Source organism: Pongo abelii, chromosome 11, assembly GCF_028885655.2.
Source record: "Pongo abelii isolate AG06213 chromosome 11, NHGRI_mPonAbe1-v2.0_pri, whole genome shotgun sequence".
NCBI classification, from domain to species: Eukaryota; Metazoa; Chordata; class Mammalia; order Primates; family Hominidae; genus Pongo; species Pongo abelii.
This window is the reverse complement of record NC_071996.2, coordinates 109840749-109866735: the sequence shown is the minus strand read 5'-3', so window position 1 is coordinate 109866735 and position 25987 is coordinate 109840749. Positions and strand designations below refer to the sequence as shown.

General features: G+C 38.0%; 1 protein-coding gene across 8 annotated transcripts in view; it reads right to left on the bottom strand.

The window, feature by feature from the left end:
• ADAM23 (ADAM metallopeptidase domain 23) overlaps positions 1 to 25987 on the bottom strand; it is a 235470-nt gene that overhangs the window by 76061 nt on the left and 133422 nt on the right. For all 8 annotated transcript variants that reach the window (XR_008522965.1, XM_063713001.1, XM_054549690.2 and 5 more), the window contains 2 exons: positions 11496 to 11559; positions 304 to 386 (listed from right to left, as the gene is read on the bottom strand). Coding sequence is in view for 7 of the 8 variants with exons in the window: in XM_063713001.1 (XP_063569071.1) it covers positions 304 to 386; positions 11496 to 11559 (147 nt within the window). In the remaining variant the exon portion in view is untranslated. The remainder of the gene's footprint in view (positions 1 to 303; positions 387 to 11495; positions 11560 to 25987) is intronic.

The window sequence follows — 25987 nt, the reverse complement described above, 5'->3', positions numbered from 1 at the left end:
AATATGCCACTGGGAAACCTTCCTGGACTAGGTTTTGCCACTCCACAAGCATCTGTCCTTCCCCTTTACAGCTCCTAACACAATGGTAATTAAACATTCATCTATGTAATCATTTGGTTAATCTCTGAATCTCCTGCAAACACTAAGTGTTCAAGAGGACAGGGACATTGCCCTCCTTGTGCACCACTCCATATGCAGTCCCTAACACAGCACTGGCACAGAAGAGTCACTAAAATATATATATTCATAAAAGGGAAACTGGAAAGGGTCAATGAATAAAATGCCAAAGAGATTCCCACTTACTGAAGTCCATTGCAGGTTGACAGAGCTACCTTGGAGTCTTTGATGCCTCTGATGCTTCCATGGTAGTAACAGTGCTCTCCACCCTGGAAAGCAGAAGGTTACATTGATTGGTTGTATTTTATGCATTATGATTAATTATTTGGGTGCTTCCATAAAGCAAAAAGAAATGCAAGGATGGGCATATATGTGCACTGTATTAATAACCCTAGAAACTCCTCCTATATAAAGTTGCAAATAAGACTAGGCAATTTTTCAACTTTTTTATAACAAGCATGTGTGTATTAAATTGAATGAAGGAGAAAAGCCTTTAAAAAACAACGACACCAAGGTAATTAATAATACATTTCTTAAGTATGTATTATAGGAGTACAGGTACTTTTCAGATGTTGTTATAGAATAAGGACTTCCACTTGACTGAAGAGAGACTCCAAAAGTTTGTTTATAATCATTTTGGATGGAAAATTATACAATCTTGTTTTCTTACCTTTAAAAATTAACTTTAAAAACATTTTAGAAGCAATATATGAATGTAGTTTTCAAAGTCAAATAATAACTACAAGTTTTATTTTTAAAAAAACACAGCAGTTTCCTTTGTCCCTCTTTCCCCTCCACCTCCAAGACAACCATTTTTAATGTTTTAACCTGTTTCTTCTGGTGTTTGGCTATATATTTTTGAATGTTTATACTTTTATGTTCTGACTAATTCCATTTTAGAAATTATCTACCTAATATAGGATCTTGAAAACCTCTCTCACCCCCAATACATTCTAATTCATATCACCAGTTTTAGTTAAATCTATATTCATTGTTTATGTGTACACAAATATTGTTCACAGCTCTGCCACTATAATTATTGTATTTTCTTTCTTGCTCCATTTTTATTTATTTATTTTTTTTTTAGAATTTTTGCTCCTTTGTTGTACTGGGTACTCTGTGACCCTTTTTTTTTGTTTTTTTTTTCTTGGAGATGGAGTCTTATTCTGTTGCCCAGGCTGGAGTGCAATGGCGTGATCTCAGCTCACTACAACCTCCGCCTCCCGGGTTCAAGAGATTCTCCTGCCTCAGCCTCCCGCTGTGACACCTTTTAATCAAGAAAACTATGCACTTCAGTTCTGGGCAGCTTTTTTAAATAAATAATAATAATATTTATAAATAATATTTATAAAAGAATTTTATAATAATAAAAATAATAATTTTTATTATTTATAAAATATAGCTGAGAATTCTCTCCTATCCATTTTTCTCCATACATGAGCTCCTACCAGACTAGGGAAGTCCCCGACTTCCTATCTGGTTATCTGGCTCCACAGGGCAGGCAGTAAATTGGGGACTTAACCACTCTAAATCTACTTTCAACCAATTTTTCTTTTTTCAGATGCTTTTATTTCTGCCTTTCTGGGATAAGTGACATAGTTGACTTGTTTCTTCTTGGTTTCCCCCCAAATGAACTTAGCAGAGCATGAAAAGCTCAAAGCTAAGAGTCACCCCTCATCCACTTTCCATCTCCTGAAATTTTATGGCTACGTCTCATCTGCTTGTTTTCTCTTCTCCTGTCTTTGTATTGGTGGATTCACATCCTTTTTTATCCCCTAACGGTTATTTAGGTGGGTTATCGGGAGAAAACAGAGATAAATATATATTTATACAGTCAGGGATTGGTTCTAGAACTCCTACATATTCCCAAATCTGCACATACTCAAGTCTCACAGTCGGCCCTGTGGAAACCACATACATGGAAAGTCAGCCTTCTATATGCACAGGTTTTGCATCCCACAAATACTGTGTTTGGTTGAAAAAAGTCTACATATAAGTGGACCCATGGTGCAGTTCAAGGACGTGTGTGTGTGTGTGCGCACGTGCGTGCGTGCGTGTGTGTGTACAGTGAAGGGCTGCTTTTCTTTTATTTTTTTTTTTAAAGACAGTCTCACTCTGTTGCCCAGGCTGGAGTGCAGTGGCATGATCTCAGCTCACTGCAACCTCTACCTCCCAGGTTCAAGCAATTCTTGTGCTTCAGCCTCCCGAGTAGCTGGGATTACAGGCATGCACCATCGTGCCTGGCCTTGAATCACTGTATTTTTTGAAACTTAAATGAGACTTCAGGCAACATCCAATCTCTGATGTTTATCATCATAAGAAAGTTTTAATAGCTAAATTGTGTAGTTATATTAAGCATTATAAGCAATTTGGTAGCTTCCAATTTAATATTAGTACTAGCGCTATTAGAGGATTTTCTGATTTTTTTATTACTAAATTAATACCAAGTTTTTGAAAAGTACTATGGAAGAATATTATTTGGTAACACTTCAGACCACTTCAAAGTAAGATCTTGAGTTATCTCATATAAAATAAATCCTGAGAGAGAAAGAGCAATCCATCTTGGGTGCCAAGCATAACAGTAGTGGGCCAGTACAGGGAGCCCACTTCTAGAGGGCACTGGCAATCATGACTTTGGACAGTCAGCTCCAGGGGTGCCTTCCACCCAGGGATCTGGCCATCTTCAACAACCATTACCTCACAGTGACTGCTGTCTGCATGTACCCATATGGGGACAGAAACAAAGTGCAAAAGGCTCTTCTAAAAATAACAAAAGGACAAACTGATTCCCACATCTTCAGGTTCTCAAGTCCATGTTTCTTTCTCCAGTTAGGAAGACCTCAGACAATTAAAGAGGGCTGGCCCTGACCACCTAGGAGTGGGTCACAGACCTGTGACTTGACAAACGGCAGCAGGGACAACCAAAAAGGGCTCGATTCAGCCCATGACAAAAGTCTCTGTGCACCCATACAGACATCAGCATTTTCGGATCCAAAACTGTCAGTTAATTAAATTCAACAGAAATGGAGCATCTGATAAGTGGAAGTTATTGGCTAGTCACAGGAAATTAAAAATCCTAGTATGCTCCCTACCTTTCTCAGCCTGCTACTTGCACACAGCTGAACACTCCACAAGCCAGATCATGCTCAAATAATAACTCTTCTCCACAAGGTTTCCAAGCTCAGAATCCCATTGGAACCTATCAGGCTTCCTCTTCGTATACTGACACATTGAAGCCATGTCCATCTTTTAAAATACTTCCTAACCAGAAATGGCTGGGGATAATAACTTTGTGACTCTAGTGATAACAACTTGAAGGGGAAAAAAATATCCAGTTCTCTGGTATTATTAATCTAATAACAGGAACTGGACAGGCATCATGGCTCATGCCTGTAATCCTAGCACTTTGGGAGGCCAAGGAGGGAGGATTGCTTAAGCCCAGGAGGAGTTTGAGACCAGCCTGGGCAATGTAGAAAGACCCTGCCTCTATAAAAAATAATAATGATAATAATAATAATAGTAATAACAACAGGAACTGTTTGATTCTACTCATTTTAGTGGAAATAGAACCAATAGTTTCAATTTGGTTTTTAAAAGCACCCCACCTTTGTGTCTGTTTAATTATTCCATCTGCATGGTAAAGTTCCATCAGCCAGTTCTTTATTGCTTATGAAACTCCCAAAAACCTGGACATTGATAGTGACCATACACTGATATTTTCAATCTATTCCTGCAGGTCTGGATAAACATTTGAAAAGAAACTACACAGCCCTTAACTAGAAAATGTGTATATTATGATATCTAGGTTCTGAATATAATAATAAAAACTACTGACACTATACTCAAATGATTATTCTATATACATATCTTTAAATTCTTCAAGCTTATCAACTACTAGGATATGCTAAACTATTTTAAAAATCAGTGAGCTGATAACAAAATGAGAAATAGAAAAAAGATATCTATAATGGGACATGTATACCTGATTTTGAGTACTGCAGAATAAGGAAATAAAAAATAATAATTTTGGAGAATTGGGGAACTTGAGATCCCAACACACAAATTATTAAATAATTTGTTTAATTATTTACCTTCATTAAATTTAATGGGGAAAATGTTCTTGCAGTAGTTTAATAAAGTATTAGAACAGTTTGGCTGTACCAATGCTATGTAAAGTTTTAATAGTTCATATAAATTATACTATTCAAACTTAAAATAGCTTTGTGAGGACTAGTGTCATCTGCTATCTTGATTTCTTGGGGCATTTTTTAACCCCATGCTCCTTTCATATTCTATAATGTACTCCGAATGTTGCCAGGAAGGTCAATATTTTGAATGATTAATAATAATTTCAACTTTATACTCAAAATTCAAATAACTGATAATCCTGGATCTAATTTAAGTGATTTAGTGTGGATAGTTTTGTTTTCCTTGTTATTGCTTAAATTGTTTATTATTTATGCAGTGGTAAGAAACTTTTTTAAAAACTGGCTATTAATTCAAAGACTAGGGAAAAAATTCTACACACAAGTAAAAGAGTCATTTTTAGTACAGGAGTGGAAATACAAACTTTAAGTTATCTAACTCTTTGGTTAGAAACAATACAAACACGAATTTTTAAACCCAATTATGGAAAGCTGAGAGGCAGTAAAAAAGAAGGGAAAATAGAATTAAAAAATAGTCTGAAAACTTCATTAAAATATTACTAAAAGAAGAGGGAATGAGAAAAATAAAGGAAAGGAAGCAGAAAGAAGTGGGGAAACACTCAGAAAAGGGAAGACAGGCAGACCCGTGTGTCTGAAAATACCCCTGACTCCAATACAGCACCTCGGCCAGACTCTGATTGACTTCTGCAGGGCCCACCCTCCCTTACTCATACACTGGACAGGGTCTTCAGAATACACACTCCTCCAATCTCCTCCACTCTGCATCAACCCTACCCCCCAGCCAGGAGCCATGCGCACAGAGACCTACTCCACCGGATCACAATCCATGCTCTCCTGCTGCCAAAAAGCCTTCACTCTTAGAAGCGAGCTTGAGCTGAGCTGTGATGATGATTTGATAAGGAAAGCACAAAGAACATTCTAAAAGGGTGATGTGGTTATACTGATAAAGAAAAGAATAAAGGTGAGAAGAGAACACAGGACCCACAAGGGCAGGGATCTTTATCTGTTTGGTTCACTGATACATATCTAGTACCTAGAACAGGAACTATGACCTCAACAAGGTCACAGTACAAGGTAAATCAATATTTTTTCTGCTTTTTTGTTTTTTAAAAGTTGTATATATCAGGCCGGGCACAGTGGCTCATGCCTGTAATCCCAGCACTTTGGGAGGCTGAGGTGGGTGGATCACTTGAGGTCAGGAGTTCAAGACCAGCCTGGCCAACACGGTGACACCCTGTCTCTACTAAAAATACAAAAATTAGCCAAGCGTGGTGGCACATGCCTGTAATCCCAGCTACTTGGGAGGCTGAGACAGGAGAATCACTTGAACCCAGGAAACAGAGGTTGCAGTGAGCTAAGATTGCACCACTGCACTCCAGCCTGAACGACAGAGCCAGACACTGTCTCAAAAAAAAAAAAAAGTTGTGTATATCTAAAATATACAACATGATATTTTGATATACATAGTGAAATTATTACTATAGTCAATCAAATTAACATGTCTTATTTCTACCTCACAGTTACCTTTTGTGTAAGTGTGTGGCGTGACCACCTAAAATCTACTCCCTCAGCAAATTCCCATCATACAATATGACTGACCATAGCCCTCATGCTATCCATTCCATCTTTAGACTTAGAGCCTATATAACTGCAACTTTGTACCATCTGACCTACATCTCTCCAACCCACCACCCCACTCCCACCCCTCCACCTCCTGCCCCTGGTAACCACTGTTCTGTTTCTGTTAGGTTGGTGCAAAAGTATTTGTGGTTTTTGACATTACTTTCAATGGCGAACACCGCAATTGCTTTTGCACCAACATAAATACACATTCGACTTTTTTAGATTCTACATATAAGTGAGGTCACAGAGTATTTTTCTTTCTGTGTTTGGCTTATTTCAACACACACACACACACACACACACACACACACACACGCAATGGAATAGCATTCGGCCTTAAAAAAGGAGATCCTGGCATTTGCCAAATATGGGTGGACCTGAAGGACATTATGCTATACAGTAAAACCATGTTTCTTTAATGAATGAACAGGAATGGCTTATTCATGAGCATATGTGACAAGACCAATCCTAAAGGATTCTTGTTTGATGAAGACGGTGGGTAAATAAACTCTTATTCCCCACCTGGGTTTTTTATTGTTGTTGTTGTTTAGATATAATTCAGAAATCATAAAGTTTACCTTTTTAAGTATAAAATTCAGTGTTTTTCTTCACATATTCACAGAGTTGTATAACTATCCCCACTATCTAGTTCCAGAATAGTCTCCTCACCTCAGAAAAAAGTCCTGTACCCATTAGCAATCAGTTCCCATTTCTCCTCCCCTCCACCCCACCAGGCCCTAGCAATAATGAACCTACTTTCAGTTCCTACGAATTTGCCTATTCTGGACATGTCAAATAAACAGAATCATATCATATGTGACCCTTCGTGTATGGCTTATTTTACTTAGCATAATGTTTACAAGATTTATCTTTGGTGTAGTATGTATTAGTACTTCATTCCTTTTATGACTGAATAGTAATTCCACTATGTGAATATGCCATATTTCCTTTATTCCTTCATCAATTGAAGGACATTTAGAGTGTTTCCACCTTTTGGCTATTATGAATAATGCTATGAACAAGTTGCTTTGTGGACATATGTATTTAATTCACTTGAGTATATGCCTAGGAGTAGAACTGCTGGGTGATATGGTAACTCTTTGTTGAACTTTTTGAGGAACTGCCAAACTGTTCCGCCAAGCAGCCACACAACATTTTACATTCCCACAAGCTGTGTATGAGGGTTCCGATCTCTCCACAATCTCGACAGCATTTGTTATTGTCCATCATTTTCATTATAGCCATCCTCATGGGTATGAATTGGTGCCCACCCAAGTTTAAAACTAAATGAGAGAGTGACATAGAATTGAAACATCAAAATGTCACCTTCATTTATTATAGAGCTATACTGGAGGAGAGGATTAGTTGAGAATCTAATAGGCCTGCTAATGCTGCACCCAGGAGTTAGCTAGCCTTACCCACCCAGGCAGAGACAATGTGGGACAACCTAACCCCAGCCACATACACACATGGGGGTGGTCACAGTACAATTCAGAGAAGAGAAAGGTGGAAAGAATGTGCTCTTCCTGTAGGAAGGTAGATCCTACAAAAAAAAAAAAAAGGGAGGGAGGAACTGGCTGCACAGACATACTTTCCCAGCAGTCAAGCCGCTCTTCCTTCCCTGAGCACGAATGAGCAAGGGAATAGGAAGAAGCCAGGGTGAGGAAATAGACCTAGGAAAAGACACCTTCCCCACCTAATAATGATAGTAATAAGGTAGAGGGAAGTTGGGATAGAGGCACTTCATCTATTTATTCATCATGACTGCTGATGTAAGCAGAAGAGAAATCAAAGTATTAGTAAGCACTTACACATATGTATTAGCAGCTCACCAAAAAAGACTTAATCGAAATATGTTAATTTTGAAAAGTACTTTCATAGTGTTATGTTGATGCTTATTATTTTATAAGAACTGAAATGCTACAAATTAACTTATTTAAATAGGCTCATCAGCAAAGTTGGTCAACAAATATATAGTACTTGAAATACGCTAAGAGGGTGGATCTTAAATGTTCTCACTACAAAAAAAAAGATAACTATGTGAGGTGATGGGTGTGTTCATTAGCTTGAGTGTGGTGACCATTTCACAATGTATAAACATATCAACATGATGTTTTGAATAATACATACAATTCCTATATATACAATTTAAGTTACATACCTTAAATATATGTAATTTCTATTTTTCAATTATATCTCATTAAAACTAGGGACAAAAAAGGAAACTAGTCACAAAGGCCCACCTATTACGTGATTTCATTTATGTCCGGAATAGGCAAATCTATTGAGATAGGAAGTATTAATAGATTAGTGGTTACCTATGGTTGGTAAAAGAGAGACTGGGGAGCAACTGTTAACAGGTGGTGTGGTTTCTTTATGCAGTGATGAAAATATTCTAAAATTAGATTATGTTGATGGATGCACAATTCTGTAGATATACTAAAAACAATTATATGCTTTATGATATATGTTATATCCCAATAAATTTGTTTAAATAAAATAAGAAAAGTAAATAAATTACTTTTTAAAGTTGTAAAAAAATCAACAAAATAGTTTTATTATATATTATGTGCAAAGCACTGGTAGGAACTTAAACAAAAGCTATTGCTCCATCAAGTGCAGAACAAAAGTTCTTCCTTATTCATGGACTGATACCTAGCATTCATATTACACGCTTCTTTTTGACCTCTCCAGCTCCTATATTTGCTTCACATGGAAAGAAGCACTTTTAACCCACGTCCATGCAATAAAAGTAAAAGCCAAGACATTAATCTTTTCTTAGTGAGAAGTAAGAATGAGAGAGGGGCTTGTTAGTGGTGAAATGGGAAAACCTAGACAACTCTCTTTTCAAAGTATGGTTGCAACTAATTCCTGGGATGTTGTCAATATCCACATTCATATTTAACTTCATAGCCAAATAGACTGTTCTTTAGTTATGTGGAAAATATTGTGTGCCTACGTGTGTGTGTACAATGTGTGCATGTACTTTTCTCTAAACAATTTGAGATCTTTGAGCCGGGCGTGGTGGCTCAGGCCTATAATCCTAGCACTTTGGGAGTCTGAGGTGGGTGGATCACTAGGTCAGCAGTTCGAGACCAGCCTGACCAACATGGTGAAACCCCGTCTCTACTAAAAATACAAAAAAATTATTTGGACACGGTGGCAGGTGCCTGTAATCCCAGCGACTTGGGAGGCTGAGGCAGGAGAATCGCTTGAAACCAGAAGGCGGAGGTTGCAGTGAGCCGAGATTGCGCCACTGCTCTCTAGCCTGGGCAGTAAGAGCAAAACTCCGTCTCAAAAAAATAAAAATAAAAAAACAATTTGAGATCTTTAGGGAAAAAAAGGCTGCATTATGTGAAAATAAGTTTAACCTAGCCGTTCTTACATATTAATTTCCTTTTCTGGTACTCTGTACAAAGATTTTCTGAAGCAGCATAAAAGACAATCTTCATGAAGTTTATTTACAAATGCTTTAAAAAAATATATACGTAATGGTGGTGGGAATATGAATTTATACAAACTTTCAGAAAGAAAAATTGTTAATATATATGAAGAGTGTTAAAAAATTGTACCAACTCTTTGACCCAGAAAATTCCTTTCTCAGAATTAATTCTGAAGCAATTATAAGGGATGTATTCAAAATGTATCTGGAAGGCCTTCCCTTGAAGTTATTCGTAAAGTGAAAGATTGGAAAGAGTCAAAACGTCTATCACCATGGCATTTTTAAACAAATTATAACAAACGAATTAGAAATAATATTATGAAGTTTTTAAAAATTAAAGGTTTAGAAGATTACTTAATATATGCTAAAATATTTAAAATTTTGCTACATTTTAAAAATCTTGATATAAAATAGTGTGCACCATATCATCTTGGGTTTTTCTGATGTACATAAATACAGACACATAAAAAACAGACTGTTAGTTCATTATCTATGAAGCACGTAAGTTTGGGTAAATGAGCTGTTTGAAGAAAATCGGTCATGAAAGAGAGAAAAGCAGTGAACACAAAAACAAACTGCAGTGAACACAATTTCTTTTGCTAGAGTTGAAATACCCTTTGTTTTAAGTTTTAGTTACAACTGATATCAGATCTGGAGTGTCTAATATTAATGATAAGGTCTCCTTTTGGGACCTCAAATGACCTCTGGAGGCCAATTAGGTATTCTGTTTCTTTAAAAAAAAAAAAAAAAAAAAGTAACTAAGTGCCTTAGTGAGCAGTCTGGATCAGGTTTCTGTGTCCTGCAAATGTGGCTAATTTGCTGAGTCTATAAAGTTCCCTGCAATCTTGTCTACTCCAGGCTCATGATTCAGCATCCGCAGTGCTCAGGGCCCTGGCACAGCTGACAGAAGCTTCAGTTTGTACAAATGCCAGGAAGCTTGTTCCCGCGCTTGATTTAGCTTTTCTGCTCACTTTCCACAGCACTAACTTTTAGGGAGACTCAACAACCCCCAAATGCAACCTAAGGCAAGAACTGACAACTAATAAGAATGACACATGTAAGTTCTTAATCTGTGGCACAAAACTCAAAGGCTGGAAAACACGTCCAATTACAAATTGAAACGTTATAAATCCTGAGACATGCCAGGGCCTCCTGAGCAGTATTTATAATGAAGGACACCTATAAATATTTGCTGAGAAGCCATCAGACTGAAAATCCCAGTTACCTATACGGCACAAGTCCACATATGGGAAAGGTGCCACTTTTATGTTGACATGTGTTAGCAATCTAGGAAAAAAACAAACAACAAATCCAGTGATGTTTCCCCACTTTGTTTCCTTTCCGGTGCCCCCAGTAACTGGGACACTGGAGACACTGCTCAGGTTCAGTGGCACTTGTTGACTCCCTAAAAGTCAGAGTTTCTTTCTGTAGCCATTCTGGGGATCTTCACCCTGACTGATGGAGGTCACTGTTTCTTACATATAAATCATCTCTCTCTCTCTCTTGCTTTAATCCAAATCCACTTGCTCTTTATTAATCCTCCCTGAAGACAAGAAAGTTCATCTCCAAATGAAGGAATCAGATACCCAAGTACCCTCATATTCAATGTTCCGTGGCCTTAAGCAGGCTTATTTGCCCTCTCTCTGCCTTAATTTCTTCCACAGTACAGCAGGAATAATAACATCAACATCAACCTCATAGAATTGTTACGAAGGTTAGAGAAAAAGTACTACCTAAATCTCACTTCCCCAACCTGTCCTCTGCCCTCCTTGGGCAGCAAAGTCATTTGCACTGAAGAATCATTCTAACAGCCCATCCAGTCTTCTAATCCAGATTCGATGGCCATGAGCCTCATCCTTCTTTACTAAGTACTTCTAGGTGCTGATATGGAACTGTATAGCTCTTTATACTATCACAAAAGGTACTGCATGTATAATCAAAACAATAAACATTTTTTGTCCTGAATACCTAATGTTACCTCAAACATTTGTATATTTTAATAAATTTCTCCTCACTAAAAATAGTATCATTGTAAAAGAGCACAGGTGATTTTACTGAGACAGACGACAAAACAACACAGTGTGCACTGATCAACTCTACGATAAGCACACTTATACTAGAGAACTTGCCAACGCCAGTAACCGTACCTTAGAGTACTGTGGTTTCCCATTTTCGTAGTGAATCTCCACATAATCAGAAGACAACAAACCACTACAAAGGAAAGAAAATAGAGTGATTTCTGCATCTAAGACACTTGGAGGTTTAAAAACAATCGGCTCAATAAATGAACATGAGGGGCATGCAAACCAGAAATAGCTGCAGTCCATGGTTAGTACAGAAACAAAAACAGGTTATCATCAAGAGTCTCACAAAGTATCCAGGAATAAATTACTCCCCAATCTGTGAAAAAAAAAAAAAAAAAAAGACAAGACACAGACAATCTAACGGTGAACTCTTTTTTTTTTTTTTGAGACTGAGTCTCGCCCTGTCGCCCAGGCTGGAGTGCAGTGGCGCGATCTCGGCTCACTGCAAGCTCCGCCTCCCGGACGGTGAACTCTTTTTATTCACATTATTCAGGATCTGATTGATATGTTAATTAATACAGAACAAACCAAAAGGCAAGTAACACGAGGAGACAGATCCTATAAAAATTCCACAATTATGCCCTGAACAGTTGGAATGTCATAAAATGTAATCACCAAGGAAGAGTATAAAGCAAAGGTCAGCAAGCGTTTTCTATAAAGGCCAGGGAGTAGATATTTTAGGTTTTGTGGGCCATGCGGTCTTCACTACAACTACTCAGCTCAGCCATGATATTGCAAAAGCAGCCACGGGCAATACGTAAACAAATGAGCATGGCTGTATTCCAATAAAACTGTATGGACACTGAAATTGGAATTTCACATAATTTTTATGTGTTATAGAATATTATCCTTCTTTTGATTTTTTTCAACCATTAAAAAATATATAAAACAAGGCCGGGCATGGTGGCTCATGCCTGTAATCCCAGCACTCTCGAAGGCCGAGGCGGGTGGATCACAACGTCAAGAGATCGAGACCATCCTGGCTAATATGGTGAAACCCCATCTCTACTAAAAATACAAAAATTAGCTGCGCATGGTGGCGCACGCCTGTAATTGCAGCTACGCAGGAGGCTGAGGCGGGAGAATCGCTTGAACTCAGGAGGTAGAGGTTGCAGTGAGCCGAGATCATGCCACTGCACTCCATCCTGAGCAACAGAGTGAGACTCCATCTCAAAAAAAAAATGTATATATATATATATACACACACACATATATAAACATTCTTAACTTGCAGACTGTACAAGTTAAGAATGGCCAGAGATTGCTTATGTGCAATAGTTTGCCAATGCCTGGGATAAAAGAAAGGGTAAGGGGTAAGGCACAGTGGCTCACACTTGTAATCTCAGCATTTTGGAAGGCCAAGGCAAAGAATTGTTTGAGGCCAGGAGTTTGAGAACTAGCCTGGCAACATAGCAAGACTCCCATCTCCAAAATATTTAAAACATTAGCCAGGTGTGGTGGCTTCACCTGTGGTCCCAACTACTAGGGAGCCTGAGGTAGAAGGATTGCTTGAGCCCAGAAGATCGAGGCTGCAGTGAGCTATGATTGCACCACTGCACTCTAGCCTGGCTGACAGAGTGAGACCCTGTCTCAAAAGAAAGAAAAAGAAATTTAAAATAAATAAATAAATAACAAAGGTTAAGAAAGTCATTGAAGTCAAATAGTGTTTAAAACCTATTTAAAACCCCTTATTAGTGTTGTGACCCTGGGCAAGTTCCCCAACTTGTATGTCAAATGGAGATGGTCAAGAATGTGAATCTCATAGAGCTTGTGAGGATTAAAGGAAACCATGAATATGCAGTACTTAACTCAGACTATGCAGTACTGGGCTAAGAAATGCAGTACTTAGCCTAGTACTTATTCAGTACAGAGTACTGAGTATGCTGATTAGGTACACATAAATTGGCATTGTGGCGGTCACTATTTTTATTTTAACTCAACTTCTTAAAACATATTTCTCCCTATACAATGTGGAAATACAAAATATGTGCCTCCTGAAGAGCACTGGATTATTAGGGCATCTAGGTTCTTGTTTGGGCTCTATCACTAGGAATAATGACAAGTGATAACTCACATTTGCTGACCACTTACTATGGCACAGGTACTGTTATAAGGACTATAATGGTATTAACTCATTTAATCCTAATGGGAACTGAAGGACAAGAGTAGGTCCCACTCTAAGCCAGCTGTATGCTCTAAACTTGGGTCTTTATTTCTTCTTATGCAAAAATGCAGGGCTAAAGCAGAAGATTCCTCAGCTCATGCCCTATTCTGCTATTCTGATTTTCTATAATTTTGCCTCATAGTAGGTTTTCTTGTTAGGAAACCGTGACACTACTTCTTTAGCTGAAAAATGGGAGGACTCAATGATTTTGCATCATTTTGAGAGCTGCATCTGATGCATTCTAAAAATAATCCAGTGAAGAGGGCTGGAAAGGGGTGCTGAGCACCAGTCAATAGAGTAACTGGGGGCCTCCTGGGTATGTCCTGTGTGTGCTGAAGGACAACCTTTCCAACACAGAAAGGAACCCAATGCTTAAACTTTAGACATGTTTCCCATTAAAATCACAAACCAAATGTGTACTGAAGGATAATTCTACACTTGAAACTAAATTGTGGTATGTCTACTCATTCCTTTTTAAAAATCTCAGATAGTAAAAGTAATGACAATTACTGAACTCTGTATACATGGGGAATATCTCACAGGGTGCAGAAACTTCTTTCACTGCTAGTTAATTAAGTTGGCTGCCAGCACTGTGATATACATAGATGAAGCTGGTGATGGTATTATTCTTCTGTGGAAAGCTTCTGCAACACCAGGAGGCAGAGAGGTCTCCCTAACTACATTCCAACTGTGTCTCTCTACAGGTAATTTACTATTTTCAACATTTTCAACCACACAATCATTGGAGCATGTCTAAGAGTTGGAAACAACGTTATTTTAATTTTGCCTGTAATTACAAGGGCATTCTAACCATGAATTCCCAAATCTGATAAAGGTCACTTTAATTATCCCATTTCCCTCTTTTTAAGGGTCTCTTCTTCTCAAGAACATACCTGTTTCTAGTATCTCTGGCATTTTAGAATCTTAAAGAATAAAAACAGCTACTTTTCAGGGGTCTATGGCAAATACTGAGAGAAATACACCACCATATGCCCCTCCTCACCACGCCAGTCCACCCTTCTACTTCCTATAAATAGCACACATCCCCATTTACTCCATCCTTTCCTTCTGTCTGACCACAGCCAGCCTCCCTTGAAACTAATTCTTCCACTCATCACAGTATCCCTAGCACCTGGCATAATGCCTAATGCATAGTAGGCCCTTAATCAATATCTGTTGAGTGAGCAAACATCTACCAACACCTGCTATATGGGCTTGGAAACAGGGTGAAAAATGCAACTCTCAAATTGAAACTAAGCAAAATCAGCACAAATGTGCAAGAATGATCACCTCACTCAAAAATATTATTTTGTAATCTCCTTGAGAGTGAATTACATCAACTGAAATGTAACCTAATTAATTATAAAAGTCTTGAAATAATATTGAAATGTAATTTTTGATGATGGACAAGAAACACTAAAAAGGGAGAAGGGAATAGTTAATTGTGCAGTGGTGTCTCCAGCCCCACCCAGCCGGGAAGGAACCGGTAATCTATGTCTCCACATGCCTGAAGATGAGTTGTCCTTTCCTCCACCTCTGCTTTCTGTAGTCCTAATACAATTTCCTGTTGGAAACAGAATGTTCTGAAATGCTAATAACTCATCTATTTAGCAATTGTGGACCCAAACATAAACTGGCATTTTACTTTGTTGATCAGCCAATTGGACGTTTGGTTCTGAGATGCTAATAACTTGTGGGCAAACTCTGAACACCCTAAATTCTAAAATAAACATCTTTTTTCAATCACTGAAGCTACAGAAAAGCTGTATTCTGTGGCTACTCCCATGCTTCTCATGCAGGTTATCTGTTGAAAGAGGAGTGACCTTTATAAGTAAATGGATAAATGTAGGATGGAAGTCCAAAGCCAGTGAAAGAAAGTGGAAGAACTAGAACAATGAAACTCTTGAACCCACACACTCTGCACCTTCATGGTGAATCTGCACCACTAAAGTAGTGAAAACTCTGGGAACTCTAGAATCAGAGTAAATATGATTTTACTCAAAATATGAAGAACATGTAAGAGCAGGAGAATATAAAACTATTGAAACATGACAAATGAGCCAAGAACCAGGTCAATGAAGGGAACTGTGGCAGAAATAATGCTGTGTGTCCACCAAATGCTATTTCATTTTCCCCTTCCTGGCATCCTGATAAGACCACATTTTGCAGGTTCTGCAGCAGTTAGGTTAGGGCCAAGACAATGGATTATGGCTAAATGAGAGATGAAGGAAGTGATGTCTGCCCCTCTAGTGTGACCACTAAAATCCCTGCAGGATTATCTAAGCCCTCTCTTCCATGGCAACCCTGGAAGCCACATGCATTCATAACAGAAATATGAATGCAGCCTAGACCCTTTCATCATGATTTGGAGAAGAACTGTCTAAAAGAGCTGCTCAACTTGCACTAGATCACAGTGTGGGGAAGAGATAACATTTTACGGTGCTGAAGTCTCAGATTTCATGTTTGTCACTGAAACATTGTCTAAACTGTCCTAATTTCAGGATTTATCACAAATATCTTCTAGAAATCTATGTTCAAAGAATTTCACAATCATCAGCAAATATACAAGCAGAGCTGCTATTATATTTAGGAATTGGAAATTCACAAAAAGAGATTTACCTCAGGAAGGTTTTGTATGTATGTGTATAGACGTGTGTGTCTGTGTGTGTGTATTTGTTGGAACCCTTGAATATGAGATTCATGTTTCTAATGTAAGTAGACACATAAACAGCCATGTGGTCAAAACTCCCAAAAGTTTATATCTTCCATTACAAGGAAGTTCCATATGGAGAAGCCAAGGATTCTAATAATCGGAAAAGTTAGGTACCAAGATTCCCTAGTACCTAGGAAAGCTATTAACCAAGAAGAGTAGATTCCAGTTTTTTTGAAAAATAACTTGAACCCCTTACTTTAAACAAAGAACCAGCCAGGCGTGGTGGCTCATGCCTATAATCTCAGCATTTTGGGAGACTGAGGCAGGCAGATCACAGGGTCAGAAGTTTGAGACCAGCCTGGCCAACATGCTGAAACCCCATCTGTACTAAAAATACAAAAATTAGCCAGATGTGGTGGTGCGTGTCTGTAATCCCAGCTACTCAGGAGGCTGAGGCAGGAGAATTGCTTGAACCCGTGAGGCAGAGGTTGCAGTGAGCTGAGATTGTGCCACTGTATTCCAGCCTGAGCAACAGAGCAAGACTCTGTCTCAGAATAAAACAAAACAAACAAACAAACAAAAGTATGCTTCTCTTTGGAGTAATTCTGGTCAGAAAAGTTTAAGGGCAGGCTGATCAAAGAAAACAATTGTTCAGAACAAGACAACGTGGCTAACTGGGCCTTGGGCTATGAGGAAGACTACTAGAAAAGATACACATTGGACCACAAAGGAAATCATTTTTTCTACATGACTTAAAATCATTTACTTCATTGTAAAAAGTGGTTAAACTACCGGTTTCTGGAAGTCCTTTCTAGTTCTAAAATCTGTATTCTCTGAAATTTTGTATTAAGCACTCAGTTTATTTCTAACTAGGAAATTGAGTGCGTTGCTGAGAACAACCTTGTCTGAAGGAACCTAGAGACCCACACAGCATTTCTTCACCAGCAGAACTAGGTAAAAAAAAGTCTAGATGAATAGTAGCAAGCACCAAGGCCTAACAACTGGATGGCCATATAATTTATCATCCAAATTAGGGCATTTCTGGAAATGAAAAGAGGCATATTAATAATTGTGCCAGGACAACAGACATACATAAACCAGGAAGGGCTATCCTGGGAAAACTGGGGCATATGGTCACCCTACCTAAAGGCCAAATTTAAGGTATACACATCGAGTTCTATATGGAAGGTCAGGTTGGTCTACAAGGTGGAAAATACTCAAAAGCTGAGATTCTAGTAAGCAAGCAGTCTGTGAGTATGTCTTCTCCTCCAGTTGCTTTTGGGTTCCGTCATCATGTTTCACATGGCCACTGACACAGTTTGGCTGCGTCCCCACCCAAATCTCATCTTGAATTGTAGCTCCCATAATTCTCACGTGTTGTGGGAGGGACCCAGTGGGAGATCACTGAATCATGGGAGGCAGTTTCCCTGATACTGTTCTCATGGTAGTGAATAAGTCTCACAAGATCTGATGTCTTATAAGGGGAAACCCCTTTCACTTGGCTCTCATTCTCTCGTCTGCTACCATGTAAGACGTACCTTTCGCCTTCCACCATGATTGTGAAGCCTCCCCAGCCAGGTGGAACTGTGAGTCCATTAAACCTCTTTTTCTTTATAAATTACCCAGTCTTGGGTATGTCTTTATCAGCAGAGTGAAAACGGACTAATACAGCCACTGTTTTGGGAAAGCCTTGAGTAGGTGCCTTAGGCTCTCTCAGTGCATAACATCAGTAGGCGGATCTGGGCAAGAGGAGTCAGCAGTGTAAATTGTGGGAGTCAGGAAGCTATGAGATCACATTCACTGCAAGACACTGAACTTGTCAGGAGGTGACTAGCCATGCACCTTGCCATACATCTTTGTTCCTAAGTAAACAGTAGCACAAATACCCTAATTCAATTCTCAGTAGTAAAACATGTAAGTTACTTCCATATGTGTTCAAATTGGGACTGGAACAGAAGTTAAACAAACAGTAGAAAAATTAAATGATATCTAGAAAAGGAGTACCACAAATGCCCATATTTCTCATGCAAAGTCAGTCATCTGATTATCTGCTGCTTGAAAGTGCTTAACTTCTCAGTATTGGGAATCCTAATCACACCTAAATGAGCCCTGACATTCATCCAAGAAGTCTCCTACCACCCCTTCCTTCCAGGTCCACATTTCATTCATTTAATGACAACCAATGCTGTCATTGTGGAGACTCTCAACTTCATGGAGCCTCGAGCGTAGTGACATTGTTATGCCCAAGGCTCCATGAAGCCACAGTGAAGCACCGTGCCCGCTCCCTCTTTCCATTAGAAGCTTCTCTCTTTTGTCCTTTTATACACATAAGATATTTTAAATTCACTAGATAATTACTGTAAGTGGTAAGGCAGACACAAAATTTAAACTCAATACATTCATATAAACATAAGCTTGTATCCTACAATTATGCTTGCTCTTACATTGCTTTTCTTTTTGTAACAGAAGACTTTAAAAGTATAACAATTTTTCAACCATTACTTTTCTAAAGTTTTAAAAAAATTACTCATACCACCTAAAATAGTATTTATACCAAAAGTTGTTTCAGCTAAAAAATGTATACTCCTTTGAGTGTAAACAATACAGTAAGACTTTTAAGCTACGTTAAAAGATCGAGGACATGGAGAGGCTGGGATTTAAGCATGTAGCAATGATATATTAAGTGAGTGAAAATAATTATAGGTTGCATAGAAGCTTTGTGTTAAGCTAGACAAAGATGGCATGCCAGGCAAGGGCTGGTAAGTGTGGGCACATTTCATAGGAACAGAACTGCAGGCAGAGAATGTTCCTAGCATGAATAGGGTATAGAGGTTTTTCTTTGGGGTAACAAGAGAAATTTAATGAGCTCCTAAACCATATGAGAGATTGCAGTGGAAATGTAAATGTGTAGGTACTCCTGCATTTCAGGTAATGGTCCCATTAACCATAATAAAGTTTAGAAAACCCTGGTATAATGAGGACGAGAAACATAGGCAGGCCTGCAAGCTAATTGTAGAGTGGAGAAAGGAAGAGTTAGGAGACTTGAAGCGATATAAAAGCTGAGAACCCTCACTCAGCTGGCTTGATCAGCTGATAAAAGCCAGTGAGAGTTCCCTTCTGAGGAGGGTGGTATCAGAAGAAAAATCTTTAAATAAAAAATGAAAGATGTTTCATTTCTTCCCCTTAACTTAAAGCCCAACCATATGAAGTGGATAACACATTTCTAGTTGTGGCTACCAGTGTCTCTCCAAGTTTCCAGTAATTTTGAGATTCCTTTATGACAGAATCATGGTTACTTTCACAATTTAGTTTTACCCCCGTATGTCATAAAACCAAAAAAAAAAATTAAACACAAGGAAAACTGGATCCAAATAAAAAAGGCGTATCTTCTGCACATAGTTACACATCACTGAAATGCTACGATGAACAAATTTCAAAGCTAATAATGAATATAGTTGGTGAATATTGCTAACCCAGCTTCTTTTCTGATACATCCAATATTTATTAACATAACTATAAAGCAAGCATCACACATAAAGAAATTGCAGAGAACAGAAGAGGATCCATGATCAGCCTTGCCTTCTGGTAACCTTGTACAGAAGAAACTACTCTCTTCCAAGTCCAGTTTTTGCCACATTCTAGGAAAAGAACTCTTTTATTTTTTTACTTTTTTCATTTTTTATTCTATACAGAAAAACTGCACATCTGTTTATATGGTGTTCTATTTTTCCTAGGTATATATAAAATAGCCAAAAGAATAAAAAAGAAACCAATAGAAAAACTATCAGAAATAATAACAGTTAAGTAAGGTGGCTGGTTACAAGATAAATATGCAAAAACAAAATACATTTCTACATGTACAGCCAACAAAAAACATCTAAAAATAATCTAGGAGGAAAAGTTTCTACTAACAACAACAAATTTTATATGTGTACAAATATAGTTGTATTTATATATGTATAATGTACACAGAGATATATGTATATGAATATACATACATATATTTACATACATATATATAACCTATGAATAAACTTGGATTTAAATAAACATGAAGAAATATGTATACAACATGCAACTCATGAAAAAAAGAAAACAAGAAATATTCATGGTGATCAATCATATACCAACCTACAGCTGCACTAGCAATAAAATACCTGTGAATTAAAATAATGAAAGCGATCGTTTTCCCCCATTACTTTAGAAAATAAAAATGAATGACAGTAGCCACTGCTGGCAAGGATGTAGGAAAACTGGTATGCAGAGGGCAATTTGGCAATAGGTATCAAAAGCCCTGAAAGCATGTTCACCCTATAATCCACAAGTTCCACTCATAAGGGTTTCCTGAGGAAATGACTAGACAAAAAACAATACATGCATGATGTAGGTGAGAGCAGCTTTCTAGCGCTTTTACAGACACTTAGAAAGATGTTCACAACATCATTCAATGAAAAGAAAAATAAAAGAATACTATGCTTGGCAACTTTTTAGAAGTATGTTTATATATATACATTCACATATAGAAAAATATCTGAAAAGGTGTATACCAAATATAGCAGTGAGCTACTGTTTCCTGAAGAATTTTCAATAGTTTTTATTTTCTTTCTTTTGCTTAACTGTATTACCTAAAATTTTTACAATGAATGTATACTGCCATTTTAAGAAGAAACCACAATACAAGCTATATTTTTAAAGGAAAAGAAGCATAGCTCCTTTAATAAGGGAATTATTTAATTAAGGACTAATTTCACGTCCAGGAAACACCAGGAACCACAGACATTCACAATACCACCACCTACCATGCAGGGAGCAGCAGCTGGCCAGGCTTTCCCTACATCCCCTAAACTCAATGAGACAGATGTTCCCTGAACATCAGCTGGTGGGAGTAGGTAGACAAAAAGAGAAACAAAATGCCTCTCACCGTCAAGGTGATTATAATCTCATTGCTAAAATAAGCCAAAGCAGCAGTTAGCCTACTACCATAAATAACAAACAAAGCATCAAGCAGCCCTCAAGGAGAAAATTAGTTTCAATTAATATGATCAGGGAACCCTTTAGTGAAGAAGCAGGGCTTAGGCAGTCTCTATGATACAATTTGGACAGGGAAATACAGGCAGGAAAGAGAAGATCCTATAGACAAGGACTACTGTGTACAAATCCATGAAACAGGAAAAGGCAAAGAGGCCTATTCAGGGAAAAGCTAAAAGTCCAGTTGAGCTGGGGCATCACTGATATGGGGCAATAGTGTTGAAAAGGTGGGTTTAGAAACAGTGACCCACAGGCTTAAGCAAGGGGTAGGACTTTCAAAGGAAAGAGATCTCTAGAACCAGAACTCAGAACCTGGAAGGCTATTTATAAAGGCTGAAAGCAAGCAGAAGCTGCAAAGACTTCAGGACCTGGGAAGGGCTGAACACAGATAAGATTCTCTTACTGGGTCAATTAGAGCCATCAGCAAAGTAATTAATGTTAGCAGCAGGAGAGAACGGCAAGAGACCAGCAAAGACATTAAGGAGCAGCCTCTCCACATATGAAAGCCTGTGGCTTTAACTGTCCTCCACTCATTCAATTAACAGCCGAAGATACTGAGTGAGAGAAAAAAATAAGAAGAGAATTAAAGAAATGATTAACAAAGATAAAGGTTTTTACCTAAATGTTGCCATTTCTTCAAATTCTTTCACTGTAAATTATAGATGTTTGTCCTAAAATTTTTATTATGCAAATGCTAATGTGTACTTTGTAATTTTACACTGTTTTAATAAAGGAAGAATAAGATTTTTGTAGAACTACTACTATTGTCTTCTGTGTGCTCTCTTCCTCTCTTTTTGTCCTACCTAGGAGAAGCCCAACTCTTGATTTCTCCTGCACCACCACAACCTGAGCCTGGAATATATCTACTGGCTGAACTGAGACAGGGGGCCTCTGTAGAGCAAATACCCAAGAGACAGACTGAGGGCACGTCTGCACAACCCCGTAAAGTAAAAGGCATTTGAAGTTGTCACCCTTGATTTCTCTACTATACAGAAGACAATATTCTGTGCAATCATGGTACCCTTCACACATATAACACAGGAATGTTTAGAGATGATCATCTTGGTCCTTTTTATTTTTTATTTTTTTGAGGCAGGCTCTTGCTCTGTTACCCAGGCTAGAAGGCGGTAGAAATATCATGACTCACAGCAGCCTCAGCCTCCCAGGTTCAAGCAATTTTCCCACCTTGGCCTGCCAAGTAGCTGGGGACCACAGGTACGTGCCACCATGAGTGGCTCATCTTTATTTTTTTGTAGAGATGGAGTCTCACTATCTTCCCCAGGCTGGTCTCCAACTCCTGGGCTCAAGCAATCCTCCCTTCTTGGCTTCCCAAAGTGCTGGTATTAGAAGCATGAGCCACCTTGCCAGGCTGGTTCTTCTTAAACAGTAGATATGTTTAAGTAATTGTCACAATGTAGCAATTAGAAACATACTTCTACAGTAATCTCAAACCATTATGGTAGATAAGAACACAACCTAGCAAGAAGAGGAAGAGAACAGAGAATTTGTAATGCTTTCTTCATGTGGGTACAAAACTATTATCATACAAAATGGCACCTATTTTTTTAAATTACCATTTAGAAAAACGACCTTCAAATAAGCCCACCTTCTGAGCACATTTCATGGCATCACAAAAATTGTTCACTGGGACTTCGATTGTTTAAAAAAAAGTCATGATTTACCTAAAGCACAACTAATTTCTCTAACAAACAGAATTTTCATTCTTCTAAATTATGTACCATTTTAAAATAATAACAAGCTAAGATACCTCTGAAAATTACAGAATATATGGGAAAAACTGTCAGTCATTTGTAGCTTCTTTGGAAAGGATAATTCTTCCAACTGGTGTGGACTTTCAGATTCAGTGTCATTTATGAGAGTGCTAACCGGCCCTTTTTCACTGTGCTGTCATATCCTGTCACAGGCGAATGCCTGCACTAAACAGGCACCCAGGAGCTGACTATCTCTGAGATCTCAGAGAAGTAACTAACATTGTTACACTAGTCTTTTCCCTTACAAAAACCAAGAATGTTGAATTATAGGGTCTCTAAGGAAACTTCTAAGTCTAAAAGAGTGAATATGAGTATGATTGTCATCACCTCCTACCCTAAATATATACCTATGCTAAACTGGAAGTTGAGGACTATTAACACACACATCTATTTGATATTTTCATCTATTTGATACATGCTTTGTCAAATAATCAGCTATTGCATACTGGGATGACTTCAGGCCCATCTTTTTCAGAAGGTGCTGAAAGAACAGTTCCATTCGTATTGCCTATACGCTGTAAAGAGCTGCTGAAATTTTCTTCTATTCTACATATTTCTATGTACCTCAACTAAAAGACTGTACCCCAATTACCAAGATGTAAAGTGATACGCTCTTTCTACAGATTAGATTGATAACAAAATTCCTTTACATAGAAATTAATCTGAGAGCTAATGATCAAGATCTGCTAAAGCCACAGTTGCATTAACACCAAGCTATTTAAGTGGTCTGTTGAAAATCAGATAACACAATTAGAAAACCATCACTTAATTGTAATTAAAACAAATAAAAAAAAAACTGAGAGTCATGCTAACATGTTTTTAATCATAAAAGACACTAAAAAACAAATATAGTGAAAATGTAAGTACTCATCCAGCAAAATCTTATAATAAGCAAATTTGATGACAATTGATGTCACTTTGAAAGACATGTATAAAACAGAGATTAGAGGTGCATAATTTAATCTACTCCAGGCTAATTATAGTCTAGACATTTTGCATAATACTAAAACTGAATTTTTATCTTTTAACTATTATTAACTACACTCGATTCTCTAAATATATGTCTTGAAATCATTTTAAATAATTATAAGCACACACATTCCTTCTATCCTAATTAAATATAATGTGCCAGTAATAAAATCCAGTGGTAGTAGAAAAATGCAGAACAACAGATCTATAAATCAGAGCTTTAAGACAATTTCTAAAAATGAGCATTTTTCCTGCAGCCAGACAACTTTCATTAAATGGTCTTAAATTTTCAGTCCATGTAGACTATCTTACTCACATTCACAAAGTGCCTTGCAGTGTTTGAATCAAAAGCAAAACCTTTGTAAGATTCCAGAAGCAGCCAAATCCCAAAGAGACTGACACAGAAAAAAAGAGAAACTATTCTATTTAGGTCTTTCAGAGGGACTATTTTTAATTTAATCTTAAAACCAGACATTTTTAGAACCCTGGTAGAAATGCTAGCATTAACTGTATATGGTCCATTATGGTGAATTTACTATCAGTATCAGTTCCAGAAACCAGAATGGTTAGGACTAGAGAAGATAGGAGAAAAGTCCTAAATGAACTGATGCACATCCAGGAAAGCCACACCAAGGTTGGTAACTCATGACAGGGGTAGAAAAATGAAGTGGCCACTCCAGGAAAAATCCAGAAGCCTGTGGTCTAGTAGAGTCAAAATTCTGGGTCAAGAGAAATGCCTATAAAGGCTAGAGATCATACCAGCCTGTGGACACTAGATAAGCAAACAAGACTCTCCAAAATAACCATCCCATAAAAAGCAAAGGCACCACATTGCATCCACAGTTCTTGGTATAGCTGCCTACACAGAGTAGGCATTCTAACGTTTGTTGATGAAGAGTCAACAAGTCAAGCAGCTCAGAAAAAAACAAGATGGCACATCATACTCAAGACAGGAATCCACAGGAACCTGAGGGTCCTAGAGGCAGGGCTTAGCCCCCAGGTAAGCAATGAGGGGTCTGAGGTAGCACACGGCAGTAGCAGCAAGAAAACTTTGAGACTCGGGCTACTTTCTGTCTCTATCTTTTGTAGATAAGTATCTGTGAAGGCAAAAGTCAATCCCAGGCAGTCAGCCCATGAAGACTGGGAATGTGTGGCTGAAAGAACAAAGGATGAGAGCAGACATGATTGCAAGATTACTTCAGGAACAGTCCTCTTTAGTATATTTCAAACAGAGCTTTACAAAGAAAGTGCATACGTGTGTTTAGGTGTATGTGTTGTGTGTACAAGCGTGATTTTTTTATTTTAGCAAGCTATAACAAATAGTAAGACAACAAAATGCTGCTGGTATATGTCCACGAAGATCAGGAGGAAATGAGGTCAGAAGAAGTTGTCTGCCCTCAAACTGCTAGGCCAAAATAGAAAATTTCCAATTATTCCTTATCAAACAAGGGTAGGTTGGGTGCCAGCTCACTGAATATTTGCATTATATGTACGTGAACTTTTCTTTTTACACTAGTTCTAATTTCAGTGACACAGCATGAATAGCCAAAATCCTTCAAGAGTGAATGTCTGTGCCCTCCCAAAATTCATATATTGAGGCCCTAACCCCCAATGTGATGGTACTAGGAGACGGGGCTTTTAGGAGGTAATTAGGTTTAGATGAGGGCAAAGGGGTGAAGTCCTTGTGATAAATTAGTACTCTTTTTTAAGAAGAGACCAAAGAACTTTGTCTCTCCCTCTCTCTCTCTACCATATGAAGACACAGCAAGAAGGTGGCTTGTCTGTAAGCCAGGAAGAGGGTCTTTGCCAGCAACTAAATCTCAAGGTGCCTTGATCTTAGACTTCCTAGCCTCCAAAACTGTGAGAAATAAATGTTGTTTAAGCTTCCCAGTTGACGAAATTTTGCTATAGCAGCCTGAGCAGACTAAGACAAGCATTAATTCTCTCCTCAATCCTAAACAAATTATTC